We start from the raw sequence: 18,977 nt of genomic DNA on the forward strand, positions 1-18,977 counted from the left end.
GTCATCTTCACTGATGATGATTAGCTTACAACACAAATCAAAAGACAAACAGCTGGGAAGTGTTGAGCAGTAACCAGCCACAGAGGCCTTCTTGCCAGCAACATAGCAAAACTTGTTTTCATTTGGAATTTTTCCCATTTCCCCAATACTCGTCGTGGTGTTTTTTTTTTCTTAATTTATTCTTGAATGTTTTTTTATACATATTTGGAATTATTTTTTTTTTAACCAGATTTGTGTCATCCTCGTGTTTTTTAAATGGATGTCTATGTGTGCTTCCCTCCTTTTCAGGCATCCATGATGTCTGCTGAGAATGATCCTCTTGGCCCGCTACCTCCTGGATGGGGTGAGTTCACATTCTTTCTTCTAAATACTGTACATATTTCACTCGGTGTCAGTATGCACTGTTCTTTAAAGGGGGAAATAGAGCTACATCGGCCGTTCTTGCTGTTAAGAAAAACACAGAAATGCATCAATATACATTGTACCGATTTTCATGCCAAAATACAACTTTGTTGTGATACTGTTTAAGTTGCACTGATGATAATCTGACATGTGTTGCCACATTGTTGGGTCCAGTATCCATTTTGTCTATTAAGCTACATTTTTATCAACTTTAGAGAGGCGTGTGGACTCCAATGACCGAGTGTACTTTGTCAACCATAACACCAAGACAACGCAGTGGGAAGACCCCCGAACACAAGGGTGAGCTAACGATCTTTTAAACATCATAATTTTTCATGTGCACAGTCATCTAGAAGTTAATGGGCTTCTTCCTGTCCTGCACCACATTGATGTCGCACACTTCTCTCTGAGGTTTACCAGTGATTTTACTGGTCTTGTTTGCAGTCCCTCAAGCTGGTGTGCCAAAATAGAATTTGTTTCTTAGACCAGTGTTGACTAGTTGTAGACCACTACGATATTCTTACTAATACCATAAAAGTTGGTCTCTCTTAGAAAGGGCGTGAATTATATTCTGTATGTACTGTGTGAGTAAACGTCTGCTTTTTTGACCTGGTTTAAAGTATGCCAAGATGAGTAATTATAGTTATTATATCTGAACAGAATGTCAAGAATACCTTGCGACACACCATGATATACGGTAAACAAGATATGCATCATATCACATAGCCAGTTTTGCAGGTTGAAAACCTGAGGTGCACTGCCCTGCCTTTTTTTGTTGAAGACGTCCGATCACACAGTGTTTTTTGCAGTTTGCTCCGTCTTTAGAAAAAAAAGATTGTTGTAAAGCAAACACCAAATGAGTGCTAACGTTAGCTTAAAACAAACCACGAACTGTACCATAAACTTACCCGAAATCTCAAGTACCGCACAAATTTTCCTTCAGGCCTGCTGTTTTGTGTTCAGATCATAGTAACTACGGCTGGTAAAGTCATATAGCTCTGGGTATCCAGCAACAGTTACCACAATGAGAAAAAAATGCTAATGACCTTTTGACGTTTTTCTGCTCTGAGTTGAAGTTTTCTCAACTCAACGCATTCAGGGCGCTCCTGCAAAAACGTGAGGCACACAGAGCAGAAAATTGCGAGGCACACAGCAACGCAAAATCAGTGAGCAAAATGCTTCAATCTCATTGAAAACAATTACAAAAAGCCACCCAGGCTACTAAAAAGCGCTCTGTCTTATCGAGGCCTTAGAATTGTTGAAACTAATGTTTGTACTGTAATATTTTTTTAACATACAGCAGGTTATGATCTACAGGAAAAGATCATCAAAGCAAATTTAACTTATTTGCCCATCCGTCATCAGTACCATTATCCCGCCATCTGTCTATGATGATAACACAATTAACCTGTTGTTGAATTTGTTTGAAAGCTGCTACATTCTGTTGTACAATGTCATTATAAGAGGATATAACTTTCACCCAAATGTGCTCTGAGGTGCCGAAATTTGGCATCGATTGATTTAACCTGAATCGGTACTCGGTAGTACCGACGTGATTGTTTTGGATTTGCCCACATTCAATTTTAAGGAAATATTAACATTATGTTATTTTCACACATTATCCTGAGGGAATGTTTTATGAAGTAGCTTTAAGTGTCGCTGGCCTGTCAGCATTTATCAGTCCATGTATATAATTGGTCCGTGTGTGTGCAGGCTACAGAATGAGGATCCTCTCCCTGAAGGTTGGGAGATCCGGTACACAAGGGAAGGGGTTCGCTACTTTGTGGATCACAACACCCGAACCACCACTTTCAGTGACCCTCGCACCGGAAAGTCCTCTGTGTAAGAGCACATTTTTAAATAATTGACTTGTTCATGTGATCTACTGTACTGTATTACATTACATGTTACAGAAAGCCATGCTATAATCTGTGTTTTGCCAGTAGCCTGAAGAGCTGCAGCTATGGGAACTTGCATAGTTAAAGAGAACACTTTACAAGGACCAGATGGAGTCATGTTTTGCTTTTGTACATACAGCTCAAGAAAGTTAAAGATTCTGGAAAAAAATGGTTCCCACTGATATTTGATTTGAAGGGTTCTATTTCACGTTCAGTTCAAAGCCAGGAAATATTTCTAAATTTTAACTTCATGGGACCACACCAGAGAGTATTTCACATGTACAATATATGTTCTACATTATATGGTGAAGATTCATCTGTTGACCCCTTTAGAATCCATAGCATGGTGTCTATCAGCTCATACTAAGTTTTGACCTTTTTAAATGTTTTTGTTTTTTCTCAGCACCAAAGGCCCTCAGATTGCTTATGAGCGCAGCTTTCGATGGAAGCTTGCCCATTTCCGCTACTTGTGCCAGGTAGGTGTTTTCTTTCTCTTACTCCATCACTTTCTTGCTTTCAGTCACTCACCTTAATCTTCTTTTTCCCATCCAAATGCTTTAATGTTTTTTTCCTGTGTTTGCTCAGTCCAATGCTCTCCCTAGCCATGTGAAGATCACCGTCTCCAGACAGACGTTGTTTGAAGACTCTTTCCAGCAAGTAAGTGGGTCCTTCTACCACTGTCCGGTTCCAGTTTAAACCAATTCTATACAGCACATACAGGAGTGAATTTCATGTGCAGTGACGCATCACAGCCTGCATGCATGTTTTATAATGGATTTTTCCTCTGCTATACTGTACATACAATAAATGCATGCCAACTGTGCCTATGTCCTTTGCTGATGTATTTTAGCTGACATGTGTTTTCTGTTTATTAGATTATGGCCCTGAAGCCTTATGACTTGAGGAGGAGACTCTACGTCATCTTCAGAGGCGAGGAGGGTCTAGACTATGGTGGCTTAGCCAGGTAATATAGACAATAGAAATAGTATTAAGTTAATTTAATTAAAAAAATGTTAACTTCTTAGCTTCTTCTGAAATGTAAGCAGCAATTGATCATGTGCAACTCTTGTCTCCCCCTTCTCTTTCCCCACCTACACTCTTCGTCCTCTCTCTTTTCCTCTGTCTCTCCTCTTGTCACTTTGCAGAGAGTGGTTCTTCTTGTTGTCCCATGAAGTGCTGAACCCCATGTACTGTCTGTTCGAGTATGCCGGCAAGAGCAACTATTGTCTGCAGATCAACCCGGCCTCTGCCATCAACCCGGACCACCTCTCCTACTTCTGCTTCATAGGCCGCTTCATTGCAATGGCAAGTTCACATGCTGCCCACACACGCATGCAAACAATCCTGATAACATCTACGCAAAACCATAAGAACTGAGACAAGCTGGTTATTTTTGTCAACATATTTGACGTATAAATGTCAAACATTAATTCATAAAAACATGTTGAAACAAAAAAAGTTAAGGTTTATTTGGTTACAAACATAAATGCAGACTGTGCACAATCTGTATGTGTTCATATTTTAAGATTGTCAAACACATAGCAAGACTCCTCTCGCTTTCGGCTTTGTCGCCTTCACCAGCGTGGTGTCTGGGGCTGTTTCTGTTTTCCTTCTATATAATACATGAATTTGTCATGTGATTGATAGGTCACCATTGATACTGTATTTTCAGATTGACCAGCACAGTAAAAAGAAAAAAAAATATTTTTATTTATCTCTTGCTACAGGCACTTTTCCATGGCAAGTTCATCGACACAGGCTTCTCTCTGCCTTTCTACAAACGCATGCTGAACAAGAAGCTGATACTCAAAGACCTGGAGTCCATCGACCCGGAGTTCTACAACTCACTTATATGGATCAGGTAATTTGTGTCTTTGGTCTAGACAGCCTTTATATGTGTATTAATCTGACAAGAGGGAGCATGGCAGGAAAATTAACATGCGCATGCTTGAATTTTAATGATCACATTACTTTCAAGCATTTGAAAGTGAAAAGGTTTTTTAATTGTTGATGTGATTTTGAGTGGAGGCTTTGATTAAAGAGTCACTCATTCTTAAATGGATCATCTCGTGACTTTCTTCTTTGTTGGAGTAATCTCCCAAGGTCCCTTGACCCCACTCGTGTGTGCGCACTATTGGTTCCGTTGGTTTATTTAACCGGATATACTGTAAATGATTTTATTGAACTCTGGAGGGGGCCAAACTAGCGCACAGAGATTAAGGTTGGTCTCAGTCTGTTCCACTTGCAGTTTCAACTAATACTTGGTACCAACTACAGTATTTTGTCCTGAGCTGTGTGTGATCACTAGAGAAGATAAAAGGGGACAGTGAAGCACACAGTATGACACCGGAATTAACTTTAAGATTTTTCCCTTGTTGGTCTGTTTAGCACTGTTGATGCACAATAACAAGTCCAAAGTACACAATCAATGAGCTATCACATTCATATATATATCAGAGGAGCCTAGATATCTTTGTTTGGTTCTTTTTGCAATAATGAGCTGTTCACCCTTGATTATGCTGTGGCATCAACACAAGCTCATCTCTCTTCAGGGACAACAACATTGAAGAGTGTGGTCTGGAGATGTACTTCTCAGTGGACATGGAGATCCTGGGGAAGATCACTTCTCATGACCTCAAACCTGATGGCGCCAATGTTCTAGTCACTGAGGAGAACAAGGAGGAGTATATCAGGTTCAGTATAACTGCTGTTTCATCATAAATGCCAACTATATCTATTTGTATTTGTTAAACTTACATTTTACTGTCCGACTTGCAGTCTAATGGCAGAGTGGAGGTTCTCCCGCGGGGTAGAAGGTCAGACCAAAGCTTTCCTGGACGGCTTCAACGAGGTGGTTCCACTTCAGTGGCTCCAGTACTTTGATGAAAAGGAGCTTGAGGTGAGCAGCATAGCCTTGTGCTGGTAATGCAATAACAAGCTCTGTCCTATTTGGTGCTGTTAATGACTTGTGCTGTCATGTTTCTAGTGTGTGTAGAAAATCATTATCCCTCTACCGCTGTTCATTTGCTTTGTGTTATGTGTCATTTATGTACTTGTTTGTATGTGTGTGTTTGATCTAGGTGATGCTGTGTGGCATGCAGGAGGTAGACCTCCAGGACTGGCAGAGGAACACAGTATACCGTCACTACACAAGGAACAGCAAACAAATCATCTGGTTCTGGCAGGTACAGTCACACAAACCAATGTTCATTTTGTCAGCTCTTTTAGATTTAGTCTTAGTCTTTAGACAAATGCTTATTAGCTTTAGTGATATTTTAGTCATTTTTATCCTTCATAGTTTTAGTTTAGTTTTCGTTGACGAAAAGTCATTACATTTAGTCAAATTTTAGTCATTACTTTTAGTCAAAGTGTTTTCTCTCTTAATTGTGTCAGCTATAATTTAGTCTTAGTCCTGTCAAATGTCAATTTTTAGTCATCAGATTATATTGAACACATCAGTCAGCCAAAAACAATAAATTTGTCATTTTAGTCAAATTTATTTCACATAAGATTTTATCTCAACATTATCTGATGAAAAACACAGGATGAATGATTAAGCTTTGCAGTTTCTCCGAGTTCTGACTGTGTTCATTAATGATGCACGGTTCAGTAGCACCCACGGGCCCGTTATGAGAGCCAATCCGCACTGCCCTAAATACAAAAATATGCGTTAATCAACCACCTGAACCTGACCCAACCCAAAAAACTGCCAACTTTATGCATTATAGTAGCACAATTGTCAGGACTGAGGACTGAGACAAGGACAGACAACAAAGAGAGACAGACTGAGCGCTGCCGCAACGCGATGTGTGCGTGTGTGTGTGACAGAGTAAGTGACTGAGAGAGGGGAAGAGAAGGTAATGAAAATAAAGAGAGACTTTGGAAAAGGTTTTTATTCTTTATACTACATATTAGTCTTGTATTTTTTCATCAGCAATATTGCATGTTTGATATTGTCACTGTTAGTGTTTAAAGGGGACTTTTGTGCTTTTTCCCTTTAGTGTGTTATATAGTTTTTTGTGCATGTAAAAGGCCTGCAAAGTTACAAAGCACAAAGTCCACGCCAAAAGGAGTTACTATCCCCCACACAGAAACACTGCTCCGGAACTGCCTGAAATGCCCTGATTGTAGTTCTGCCTTGTCTTTCGTAACGTGGTGATGTCACCAAGTAACAGATTTGCATAACGGCTAGTTTGGCAAGCCCTCAAACAAAGCTAGTTAGAGCGGAGCTGGAGCGTAGTCCGAAGAGTTTGGTTTGGTTGACCAATCACATCAGAGTGGGCCAACTGACCAATCGGAACAGATTGGGCTTTTCGGGAGTGAGGGGGCAGGAGCTCAAACAGAGCGTTTCAGACAGAGGGTAAAAAGAGGTGCTGCAGCACAGCCAGTATGAGAAAAATATAGCAATTTTTTAATTAAAGCATGCAAACATGTTCTAGTAGAAACCCAAAATACATGTACAGTATGCATCTGAAAATAAGCAGAATAGGTCCTCTTTAATGACGTTAGTGCCGTCTCGTCATTGTCTCATCTTAGTCATGGAAAAAAGGGCAATTGACAAACATATTTCGTTATGGTTTTTGATAACGAAATTAGCACTGACACAAACACAGACCGTGTTTCTATATTCTTTACCAACTACTGTTTATAATGGAAAAGAGCAGAATATTCCAGAGCGTTGCACATTAATCGTGGCAAAGCTTACAGATGACATTTCTTTTGAGTACATGTTATATTTGAAATGTGTGATAACATCTGATGGTTGACAGCCTGTCTAGTCAGTAGTGTGTGGTCACTGATGAGTGTGAGTTTGTGTGTTTTCACTTCTTCCCCTGCAGCTGGTGAAAGAAGTGGACAACGAAGTGCGACTGCGGCTCATGCAGTTTGTCACTGGAACCTGCAGGCTTCCTCTGGGCGGCTTCGCTGAACTCATGGGTCAGTGACAGACAGACAGACACACAGAGCAAAGAGTAACACATTTCCGACGTAATCGTTCAGACACCTACAGAAGAGCTACAGATACATACTATGCACATGTGTCATTTTCTTTTTTACAGTGTTCTCACTCCTCATCTTCTTTTGCATTGCAGGAAGTAACGGGCCCCAGAAGTTCTGCATTGAGAAGGTGGGGAAGGACACGTGGCTTCCTCGGAGCCACACATGGTGAGTGGAGTGCTCTACCTCTGATTCAGGGGATTCATTCCTCCCTGGCATAGAGTTTTGCCCAGTATATTGCTATTCACAGGGATTTACTGTGATATACTGTGACTTGCGTGATGTTTTACTCCGGATTCTCTCTCCGTTTTGCCGATGTATTCCAATGACTGCCACTGGTTCAATGAGTTTGGCAGAAAAGTGAATCACAGCAGCTGCAATTTACTTAAAAAGGGATAGTTTGGATTTTTTGAAGTGGGTTTGTATGAGGTACTTATCCATAGTACCCTACCCAAAGGTACCCTGCACAGTAGCAAAGCAATGTACTGCTGTGGACGTATTTTAGCCACCTAAAAAATCTATATAAGCGTATACTATATTTTAAAATATTTTCACCCCATTACCTTGCCGTCAGACAGCCCTTTCCAACAGAGAACTGAAGCTGTTATCTATGCTCTCTTCAAAGCCACCAGCCACTCCTTTGACAAAAACAGTAATTTTATCAGAACTTTGGTGTTTTAAAGGGTTAGTTCAGATTCACCAAAGTCACACAATAACACAAACAAACTAACCGATCGAGGCAGCGGTAGACCAGCAACTCCCGTGTTCTGTGGTGTAAAATTACAGATTTTGTCAGTGGAGTCTGGTGGCTTTGGAGATAGCAGATGGTAAATTGATGGTAAATGGACAAGCATTTATACAGCGCCTTTCTAGTCTTCCGACCACTCAAAACGCTTTACACTACATGTCAGCATTCACCATTCATACACTGATGGCAGAGGCTGCCATGCAAGGTGCCAACTTTGCCCATCAGGATCTAATCTAAATACTCATTCAAACACCGATTCACACACCGATGGCTATGCCTTCGGGAGCAATTTGGGGTTAAGTGTCTTGCTCAAGGACACATCAACATGTGACCCAGAGGGGATCGAACCACAGATCTTCCGATTGATGGACGGCCTGCTCTACCCTCTGAGCCACAGCAGCCCTAGTAGGGATAAGATATAAATGCAGTTAATAATAATATAATAATAATAATAATAATATATTAGATTTATATAGCGCTTTTTAGTAATCTCAAAGACGCTTTAACATAGTCGGGGGGAAAACGGTGTGAGACAGACAGGAGACGAACGACAAAAAGCGACATACACAGGCACAATCACATACATACACACGGACTGATGGGTAGGGGGAGGGAGGGGGCTACGGGTAAGCAGATGAGAAAAGATGTGTTTTGAGGCGGGACTGGAATGTGGTGAGGGAATCGGAGTCTCTGATGAGATTGGGGAGTGAGTTCCAGAGCTTGGCAGTTCATCTACTGTAGGCAAAACACTGACTTTTACCTCATACAACCCCATCTGAACTATTCCCTTAATATCCCTGGGTTAATATGTAATCGGTGTATGGGAACACTGTTTAGAACCAATTAATGTTTTATTAAGTATCTGACCCTGAGTACGGATCTTTCATCCTCCCTCTTTGTCTTTTCAGTTTCAACCGTCTGGACTTGCCTCCTTACAAGAGCTTCGAACAGCTGAAAGAGAAGCTGCTCTTTGCCATCGAGGAAACAGAAGGATTTGGCCAAGAATAGAGGGAGCAGTCCTCTGGTATTTCTCTCCCTCCCCCATCGCTGTTTATTCAGCCAAGTAAAACAAACTAAAAAAGAATTGCACAAGATAACCACCAATGTATATAAGCTATTTTGTCATTTTAAACCAAATCTTAATTTGCAGCATCATTTTTGCAGCAATCCCGTTCCCCAGCCCTTAAATATTATATGATACCCCATCATGAAATATGCAAGCATTTCAGCATTTTTGCTCCTCTGTTTCAAAACAGAAATCATGGATATTTTTTTTAATTTCCTCCCCACTGCTGACTGGCTTTTTAAAAGAGACTGAAAGTGTTTTTGAGAGGATTTTATAGTTGAAGCGCAATCTTCTTTTAAAGCTCTAGTTCTATAGAGCTTCTAAATGGCAAGAGTAGTATTGGGGTCAGGTGCCTGAATTTTTTTTTTCCCCCGTTGGACTCATAGTAATTGTTGCAATTTTTTGCGTGCTTGCATGGCTGCCTCTAAAGATGAGAAGACTGCTGTGATCTACCACCACCTATACTATACACACACAAAGGCATTTTAGCATGGACGCTCTGTCTCTTAATGAGCTTTTTTACCATTATCATCGCAAAGGAAAAGTTTTCAGGATGGACTGATCTGAAGCAGAGAATAACCCTCTCATACAGTTTTTCCCTCATTGAGATTCTGGACACCAGCCCAGAGTAAGAAGCACCATCGGGTCCTCCCTCGGATGAAGACACGAGATAAGAAAAATACTTTGTGGAGAAAGGCTACTATATCAAAAGGAATGTGGGGATTCAAGGAAAATATTCTAAATCGAAGTAAAAGGGTGAATTGTGTGTGTGGTGGCTGTGGAGACTGTGGTTCACAGTTCTGATGGGACACTGGATCTGTTCCTGGCCACCTAGACTGCAGCCCACTGCTTCAGGTGGCAAGTAAGATACACACCAGGATGACACACTCACCGTTTTCATGTAAAGACTGAGCTGTTTGGAAAATTGTCACAACAAAAGAGACAAAAAACCGACTCCGGCTCAATGGGTCGTGGCTGATTATCTTTTGCCTCTTTTGAGTTTTGATCTAGGACTGAAAAGTGTCTCAAGTCCTATGAAGCCACTGTGATTTACAGAGCAACAGACATGATTATGCTTATTTGATAACTTGAAGATCACATTTACTTAAACCCCTCTGTTGTAGACAAATACTGCTACAGTGCATTTTGCCATAAACATTATCACTGTAACATGATGCATACCAAATGAAACCTGACATTTTAATCATTAAAATCTGAGACAGTATATGATATCTGGCCATCTTGTGTTGTAATAGGGTCCAAAGGACATCTCTTTCAAATGAATGTACATTCGTACAGCTTCTCACTTATTACCAACTATTAACTGATTACAACTGAAGCCGATGCGGCATAAAAATCCTAGCATTATTGCAAAAATGTCATCATTATGGCAGTAAATGTCCTTTTTAAAGTTCTAAAAAAACATATCAAATTTCATGTCTTGAATGACTTGAAAGCAACTTGTATAAATATTGCATGCAGGCAGCACAGACTTTAAACTGGCCAGGTAAAATAAAATAAGCATTAAACTAATTTTTTGAGGGGCTGATGGGTCAACTAAAAAATCTGGGACTTCTGAAAGTATTTAGTGGGTCATTAACCTGTATGGTATTGTACATACAGTGTGTATCTGCTATTTGGCTGTGCAGTCAATAGCGTGACTGCAGATAAGCTACACAAAATAACCTTCAAGCCATAGTGCTGAGCCCTCTTTCCTGAGATCATCCAATTTAATTTATTCAACCCATGTTCAATCTCATTCTCAGGTTTTGTGCTGAGGTGAGATAGCCTTAGTTTAATAAAGATGTGTGTGTGTGTGAATCAGTTAAGTTGCGGAAAAAATGAAAACTAGCCTTCCACACACAAATAATGATTATAAAACGTAATGAGTTAATGAGACACTAAAGTGCCACAGACCAAATAACGTGTGGAAACCTTCCACAGCTAACTCCTCCGCAGCCGAAGTCCTGCTTGGAGACTGACACAGCATTGCAGTGCTCTATGTTGTGCGTTTTTGTTTTTGCACCCCCCACTTTCCCCGTGTCCTTTCTTTCCGTTTAATGCTTCAGGGGACATGTCCTCTGTTTTTCAAAATGTTCCGTCTAACTCCATTGTTTCTAAACTCTGGTGCTTATTCTTTCAGTCAGTGGTCTAAACGCAACTATGGCAGTGGCAGGCCATTCTCCTCGTTTCCTCTAGCATCGTGTTTATTTCAGACCACTGCAAACAGCAGCAAGCTGCTTCAGACTTTTTCTAGTTATCAGTCATGTATATAACATGTATTCAGCTGTCCCTGTGGAAGAGCTGGAAGGAGGGACGACAGTATGAAGAAAAACATTTACTGTAGCAAAAGGAGCCGACTTTTAAGAGAAGTCCATACTGCATAACTCTGTGCTTCCTTTTGAACAGAAACCTGTAATCAAAGAAAATCAACTGTGTATGTGAATATTCATTGTATAAAGATAATGAAAGTAAATAAAGTACTTAAATATTATAATTAATTACACAGAGCCGCCGCTCCATTGATGGAAATCTGTGATGCCTTTTGTTCTTATCAGAAATAGATGGGACGTTTCGGGTTGCCTTCATTGTAGCCAGTACCAAGATGAAGTATCACCTGGACAGGTGTATTCTCTCAAAGCAAAGCTGATTCACAGTACTGTCCATCATTTCAGTACGTGATGATGCAGCAGGGAACTTATTACTGTGCTGACTGCGGTTTAGGCCGTCTGAAACGCATCCAAACTGTAACATATCGCGTGTAGATACACACTGTAAACACCAACTACACTGTACAGAATGCCCCTTTACTGGAGACGATGTGTATAGAAGATTCATTTTTAATCTGCTTTCACCCATTTTAATGAAGAGAGATGGATTTATGAGATACAAATAAATAAGTGAATAAACCCCCTCCATGACCATGCTTTCTTTCTTTTCTTTTTTTGTTGTGTGATTATCGGGGGATGAGAGGCCTTCTGCTCAGGATTCACAACAAAACTGTTGGCGATTTTTATTCTGTTCTTAAAGAAAAATAAAACAATGTACTCTTGATTTATCCTTTGTTTTGATTGGATCTTGCCTGTGGAAAGAACCATATTTAATAAATGTATCTGACCATCTTTACAGCTGGTTTGAATTTATTTGTAGTTCAGTCAGTGTGTGTGACGGTAATGTCAATAAAAGCTGTGATATTGTGTCTGATAGCTGCAGACTTTAACTAATATACACATTTATTATTATTATACCCCCGCGACAACATAGTCGGGGGTATATAGCGTTCCGCATGTCCGTCCGTCTGTCTGTCCATTAGCGTGTCATACTTGCTTTTCTGGAGCAGAATTCCAAAACTATTTAACTTAGGAACTTAAAATGTGGTATGATGGGTGACAGTGTGGTCTAGTTGTGTCTTTTGGGGGTTAGAAATCCAGGGTGCCTCAAATTTCTGAAATTTTTCAAAAAAGGGCAAAATCTTTGGCCTTACTTTAGTGTCGTGGAGAATGTGTTGAAGATTAACCACACAAAACCACTTCTGAGTTAACTGTTAAAGGGACTATTTGTAACTTTGTACGCGCATACATGTAGCGGGTCGTCACACATGCGCGCTCGCATATGTGCGTTCGTGTGTAGCCGCTGTACCCTCCTCCTCTGCCTGCTCTCCTTCACTCAGACAGCTCAGCTCGCTCCACCTCCAGACGTGAACGCGCGCTCACTCCACACTGCAGAAGAGTTAGTTTAGCTCTGAGAATATCTAGTGAATGTACAGGGGACGTTTGTGCAGAAATAACTGCTGCAGCTCCTCCAGACCAACAGAGGTTTTCCGTGTCTTGTGAAGTGACAGAGCTCTACAGAGATTTACGTAGGCTTCTCGTTACCGACCGGGTGCCGGTGTCTCCTCTGCTCTCTCCGGCTGCGGGCGGAGAGAGCAGAGGAGAATGGCTGCAGAGCTCCGCTGCATCAGCCTGCACGTAGGCAGTAAAAGCCAACACTAGGATCAGATCTAAATCATGTTCATGGAGAGACCTTCGTCTGGTCAGCTAACATTACTGCCAAGCAGCTGAAATATAGAGTGATATTGTGGTTTTAGCTGACTTGTGTCGCCTCACTGTTTTGAGTGATGCTCGTTCAGGTATATTTAGAGCGAGCAAGCGCGAGCCCGACGCTGACTTTCGTTGATTTCACGGCCACAGGTGTCGCTGTTAAGAAGCATTTCTTCAAAGTTACAAATAGTCCCTTTAACAGTAATATAACAATTGCAATCACAGCAGTAACAATTAGTGTTTACTATGGTCTCATTAAACCGGCTCAGTTCACCTTATGCTGGGGAAAAAAAAAAGTTGAAGATGCATTTGTGGCCAAGATTTATTATTTTGATCTCAAAAAACAAAACAACCTGCATTCCAGGTTAAACATAGTAAATGTGTATACTTGATTATAACTGACATTTGATTTGAGAAACCAGCTACTAGTGCTTCAATTATTGTTAAACAGATACAGTTTGGTGATGAAAGTTGTTACATTTTTTTATTTAACCACTGTAATTTTCAACATGCAACTTTTTCCCATACAGAATAATATCGGTTGTATGCTTCACTGTCCCACATTTCTCTTCGTGGCGTCTCCTCCGTTTTCAGAACACAAGATGGATGTCAGAGAAAAGTCAGTGTAAAGGGGATACAGGCATGAATAGATACACGGAGACCATCCTGTTCACTACTTCAATATCAAACGATGATCCTGTTGTAGTTTTAATTTAACTAAAACTCTAAATGATCCAACACGGTTCTGCTGTATTAATTACACAAGCAGATGGAAAAAAAACATTTGTTAGCAATTATTTACAGTCCGAATGTCCGCAAATGCCTCATGTTCCAATCGGTGGTAATAACTTCATCCAAGTTTCTTCAAGAGGTCTACAGCCTCCTTATGGACCTGCAAAGGAACAAATATACTGTAAATCTACCGAGTATGTTCACACCAGCATGTACGATTCATGCATCCTTAAGGTCTTTCAACATCTTCCTCACAGAACTATATTACATCTGGGTTGAGTTGTTGTGAAAACAGTAAATCAAACGGTAGTAGTCTTAATGTACGTACCTCTTTGTCTTCCAGTGTGTGAGCAGGGTACTCTCTAGCTTTGGTCAGATAGAGCAGTGCTTTCTCTTTGTCTTTCATGCCCATGTAGGTCTTCCCAAGCATTAGCAGGTTTTTACTGTAGAAGTTGGGATCAACTGACACACAGAAATCTATGTTAGTCGAATGCATTTTAAACCTTTAAAGAAACCATTTGCAAGCTTCAGCCAACTCAAGTTTAGCAGTTTTTCAGTTAATAAATGCCTCAGGGACTTTATGATATACTGTGTTTTACCATCTTCAGCTTTCAGGAAGAACTCCAAAGCCTGAGAGGAGCAGAAAAACACATGTGAAGATGTTGTTCATCTCTCCAAGCTCAAACTAAGAAGTGACAAATAACTGGTCATTTCAGCCTGAAGCTGTTTTAACAGGCAGGTGTGCAGTTAGTAGAAAAAACAAAGGCAGAGAGCGATATAGACCGAGCAGTCCTCACCTCCTCATATGTGGACATGGGTGGTGATGAAAAAATGACAGCCGCCACTTTGCGTTGATACCAAGGCAGCTCAGCAAAAGCAAAGCACCTAAGAGAGAGAAGATTTCCCTGAATAATAAAGCCTTAGTGACTTAAAGCTCTAATAATATATAATAGAATTACTTGGCACAATAGCAACAACTGTAGTCTGTCACATTTTTTACCCTGCTAACCTCTAGTGGTGAACAAGTGGAAGTGCAACACCATTGACAAGTGCAGTTTTTGCTCCAAAACAGCAAAAATATGATTTCCCCTCTGAAAGAATACACGGTACAGATTTGCATCTTTAAGACTCATGCACACACTGTTTCAATCCAGCCAAACTGGTTTATATCCATGTTTGATTTTGATGTGTACTGAACTTTCAGATGCCCCTGAAGCAGCTGTGTTGAAGAAAAACATTTCACACCTTTTGTTTGCTACAGTAAAAAAAAAAAACTCACCAGTGGCCCAAAATATGTAACGAAGTGGCATCTTTGGGATTGAGCTCAACGGCTCGCTGGAGAAAAAGCGACATGTTTCAATTCAGAATACAGTTAAAATGTGACACAATGATAATATGACATTGACCCAGATGCCCTCTCACCTCTAGATGTTCCCTGATGATGTAGGAATTTCCAATTTTCACCTTAACTCCCTCGTATTCCCCGACATCACTGAGAGATACTGCATACCACTGTGTCAGGAAAGGAAGAGTTTGGTCAACTTTTAAAGCTCTTTTCAAAAACACTGCCCTGTGTCGTAATGTGTTGTTAAACTTGGCAACACCCTGCAGGTGCAAATGGATGCAAACTGTTTGTTTTTTTTGTGGTTGTCATGGATACTCATGATAAAAGCCCCAAAGACAAGGACATCGTGACACACAGATTATTGGATTAGATTAGATTATGTGGTTGGAAACATGTCTTGTTCGGAATTCTGTATTGTTTGTATATTTGTTGTTTTTCCATTGTGGGATATCTCCTGGAACTTTATGTTTATGTTTGGTTGATATTTATGTATAGTGCTGTTAGATGATGGTGGGTTAACCTGTCGGAATATTTTTTTTTGCTGTTAGTTAATGTGTTAATGTGTATCTCTCACTGATAAAGCAGACGTGATGGAGGTGGATCAGTAGTGCCTCCTCAATAGAATCAGTGTCTTACTTTGTGCGCTGCGAAACACTTCTCATCCTTCTCCAGCGCTTTCTTTGCATATTCAAAGCCCTCAAATATCAGCTGCTTCTTCCGTTCGGCCTCCATGTTGGGCAGGAGGGACATGTCACGAGAAGCCCGGGCCAGCCTCCAAAGGAACTCTGCGTCATCGCTGGATGGATGGAAACAAAATCACAACTTGAACTCACAATGTGTATTAAATGTTCAACTTTGGTGCTGTCTAGGGATACAAAAAGACACTCTGGCAGAGGGCAATGCACTCAATTTACAATAAAAAAATGAGCAGGGATAAAAAATATCAAATAAATAATACAATGTACCAATACAGGGTACATTCTGATAACTTATCGTGAGAACAGAAGGAGAAAATATGAAAAGAGAACAGAGAACAGTTGGTTGTTGTTATGGCCACAGTGTGATTGAACTCTGTCCTTACCTGTCCTTGTACTGCAGCAGCAGCTGGTACAGCTTCTCTGTTTCTGCACAGCTGTACAAGTAGTCGGCTTGCTCCAAAACCTCACCTGCATAGACACAAACACAACAGCAAGATCAGCCAGAAAAGGTTTTAGGTCCTAATTCACTAGGCTAAACCTCAACTCTGTCTTTCTCATCTTCCTTCACTCTGTCCTTAAAGTGCTCAGTGAACAAACTCAAGTATGTGTTTATCAAAAGGTATAATATGCAAGAATTACCTAAAAAAAAACAATGTATAGACTGATACAAAAATAATCCCTCTCAATCATCACTTATGACCCATTAGCAGTGTTTGGTGGTGTCTGTATTTACAGAGACCCTGCCCTTTGCCTCTACTTTCTTCTGGGTTCGAGACTCTTCTGGGCTTCAGCAACCCGCAGTAACCCCCAGCCAATAACAGCACAGGTTTGTTTTCCAAAATATGTACTTTAATGATTCCTCACATCTAAGCACAGTGTGCCAACTACCTTTTTCCAAAGCGTAGACCACAGCTGAACTCTGCGCTCTGTGATAAACTCCATAACCTAGATAGGATAGTGCAGGAAGCCCCAGGAGGAGTGCAGCTCTCCCACCCTGTACACAAGAAAGGAAGGGACATAAAGACACAATAAGGAAACATATGCAGGGGACTACTTCACAGAGTAAAGTAAAGTGAAAGTAAAATTTAAGTAGTATTTAAGTAGTTTTCTTAGTAAAGAAAATGTCTGGCTGATGGCTACTATTTTCAATGATCAGTCTCAGTTGACCTAAGGTAACCTGACACCTCCAGAGAAGCAGCATGGAGGCATCAGGTCATGGCACATAGTTTGAATTGGACTATGATATACAGCTGCACCATTGTTCTTCCAAAGTATGAATTCTGTGAGGAAGCCAAAGTAGTATGCAAAAGTGAAAGATAACCACACTGTCCAATGAGTATTATAAAAGTCATAGTTATTTACAGTCAGAGCAGTGGCAGCAGTCCTTCTTAGAGGTGTCCAGTAGTGCAGGTTTGTCCCTCTGATTCTGACACCTTTTCCACCAAGTGCTGACAGTGAAGTCCTGCTGACACATCGACCTAGCACTATTCCAGCCATTGTGTCAAAGCCCAAACGCTCACTGATCAGGAATTAACCATCACACCTCAAACTAAAGCTCACAGGCTGCTCAGCAAATACACAACAAGGAACATTCAAGAGCACGAACACAAAACGTTACAAAAAGGACAATAATTTGGGATGTTTGTCTCTTGACTAACACCAACACCTAGGTTAAATTTGATTGTATAGTTTGCCTTAAAACTGTTACATGTGTAGTTAAATTTTAACTCATATTTATTTGTTTATTTGTTTTGCACAATTTAAGACTATACAACATAACAAAAAATAAATAAATAATAATATACAGTGCAGGAAGAGGCAAAAAACCCACTGGGCTTATCTGAAGCCTCCACCTAGAGACAAGATTAATATAAAGAAATAATATGACTACATAATAGTGATAACAAACAATTAGGACAAGATATATATAATAACAACAATAACAATACAGTAAATATATAAAAAAAAACAAATGTGTGTGTGTGTGTGTGTGTGTTGGGTGGAGGTGTATGGTTAGTGTTTGTGAGGAGGTTATATATTTAAATATCTATAAAGGCTTCTGGGCAATCGTAACCAAACAACATTGTGAGTGGGAAAAAATAAAAAACATAAAAACAGATACATGGACAACATGGGGAAAAGCAATTACAAGACAGCAACTCATATTTACAATACATCTAGAAGTTGTATCCTTAATATTTTCTAATTCCTATTTTTCCACTTTAAGACCGTCGTTTAGCACAACCTCAGTATGTCACATTGCATGTCACCACACATTGAACTGAAACTGAAATACCATAGAGCAGATCAAACCCTTAAGCTAACACCGGACATTATATGAAATATGAAATAGTCAATATGATTAAGCTATATTATAAGTAATGAATTGGTATTCTGGATTGATAACAAATTTATATTTTGATAAGGATAATTATATCAGTAATTGATTTATATTTCTGTATGACACAGATTAAAGGTAATAATTATATTTAGAATAATTATAAATAATAATTATAGTTAGACAAATTCAGGTAAATTTAATTAGAGTATATGTATGGCTGAATAAGGAAGCTGGTTAATAATTAATAATTGACTTATGGAGAAGGGGTGGGATTAAATAAGTTTGTACTTCTTCTCACTCTTTTTCGAATATGTAAATCAAGGCATCAAGTGTTTGACAATTTATTTTTCTTACGCTTTTCATTGTATGTAAATACTATTTGTTTCTGACTGTCCACTTGTTGGTATGATCAGTCTTTTTCTTTATTTTGTTCTTTGTATTCTACATGTTCGAAATACATTTTGAAATGAAATGAAATTAAGTTTTTTATCGTCTAAAAGGGGCAAAAATAAATAAATTCATGCTCTAACATCTAGATGAACATATACATCTAACATATCTAACATGAAACAGTGATGTTTTAATGTTAATTAGCTTTCACAGCATCTTAAATTGTGAACATTAAATGACTGCTTCGACATGTATTTCTTGAATGCACCCCGGAAGAGTCTGTCCCACCACATATGTAGTCGTGACAGAAACAACCAAACTC

General features: G+C 39.8%; 2 protein-coding genes across 4 annotated transcripts in view; one reads left to right on the forward strand and one right to left on the reverse strand.

The window, feature by feature from the left end:
* Positions 1-12,231, forward strand: part of LOC119480225 (NEDD4-like E3 ubiquitin-protein ligase WWP1) — a 32,033-nt gene extending 19,802 nt beyond the window's left edge. For both annotated transcript variants that reach the window (XM_037756283.1, XM_037756284.1), the window contains exons 12-25: positions 289-343; positions 618-702; positions 2,116-2,244; positions 2,704-2,776; positions 2,886-2,957; positions 3,176-3,264; positions 3,446-3,605; positions 4,028-4,161; positions 4,853-4,993; positions 5,079-5,199; positions 5,381-5,485; positions 7,139-7,235; positions 7,391-7,463; positions 8,952-12,231. In XM_037756283.1, coding sequence (XP_037612211.1) covers positions 289-343; positions 618-702; positions 2,116-2,244; positions 2,704-2,776; positions 2,886-2,957; positions 3,176-3,264; positions 3,446-3,605; positions 4,028-4,161; positions 4,853-4,993; positions 5,079-5,199; positions 5,381-5,485; positions 7,139-7,235; positions 7,391-7,463; positions 8,952-9,051 — 1,434 coding nt within the window. In that variant the 3' untranslated portion in view covers positions 9,052-12,231. The remainder of the gene's footprint in view (positions 1-288; positions 344-617; positions 703-2,115; positions 2,245-2,703; positions 2,777-2,885; positions 2,958-3,175; positions 3,265-3,445; positions 3,606-4,027; positions 4,162-4,852; positions 4,994-5,078; positions 5,200-5,380; positions 5,486-7,138; positions 7,236-7,390; positions 7,464-8,951) is intronic.
* A 1,222-nt stretch (positions 12,232-13,453) lies between these two features.
* rmdn1 (regulator of microtubule dynamics 1) lies at positions 13,454-17,494 on the reverse strand. 2 transcript variants are annotated; one of them, XM_037756439.1, is made up of 10 exons: positions 17,287-17,492; positions 16,813-16,918; positions 16,308-16,392; positions 15,863-16,022; positions 15,304-15,393; positions 15,161-15,216; positions 14,679-14,766; positions 14,481-14,511; positions 14,210-14,343; positions 13,454-14,041 (listed from the first exon to the last, which is right to left on the reverse strand). In XM_037756439.1, exons 1-10 carry the CDS (start codon positions 17,419-17,421, stop codon positions 14,000-14,002), a joined length of 927 nt encoding a protein of 308 aa, XP_037612367.1. In that variant the 5' UTR covers positions 17,422-17,492; the 3' UTR covers positions 13,454-13,999. The 2 variants fall into 2 exon arrangements, with proteins under 2 accessions (XP_037612367.1, XP_037612368.1); XM_037756440.1 differs by lacking the exon at positions 16,813-16,918 and having other exon boundaries at positions 17,287-17,494.
* Between the last annotated feature and the right edge of the window lie 1,483 nt (positions 17,495-18,977).

Source organism: Sebastes umbrosus, chromosome 21, assembly GCF_015220745.1.
Source record: "Sebastes umbrosus isolate fSebUmb1 chromosome 21, fSebUmb1.pri, whole genome shotgun sequence".
Taxonomy (NCBI): Eukaryota; Metazoa; Chordata; class Actinopteri; order Perciformes; family Sebastidae; genus Sebastes; species Sebastes umbrosus.

Bases quoted from the DNA above. Each gene is read 5' to 3' on its own strand.
- rmdn1 (XM_037756439.1), bottom strand. From the start codon at position 17,421: ATGGCTGGAATAGTGCTAGGTCGATGTGTCAGCAGGACTTCACTGTCA. The intron at 15,394-15,862 runs GTAAGACACTGA...TTCCTGACACAG, and splicing joins AGTGTTTCGCAGCGCACAAA to TGGTATGCAGTATCTCTCAG. The intron at 15,217-15,303 runs GTGAGAGGGCAT...CTTTTTCTCCAG, and splicing joins TCATCAGGGAACATCTAGAG to CGAGCCGTTGAGCTCAATCC.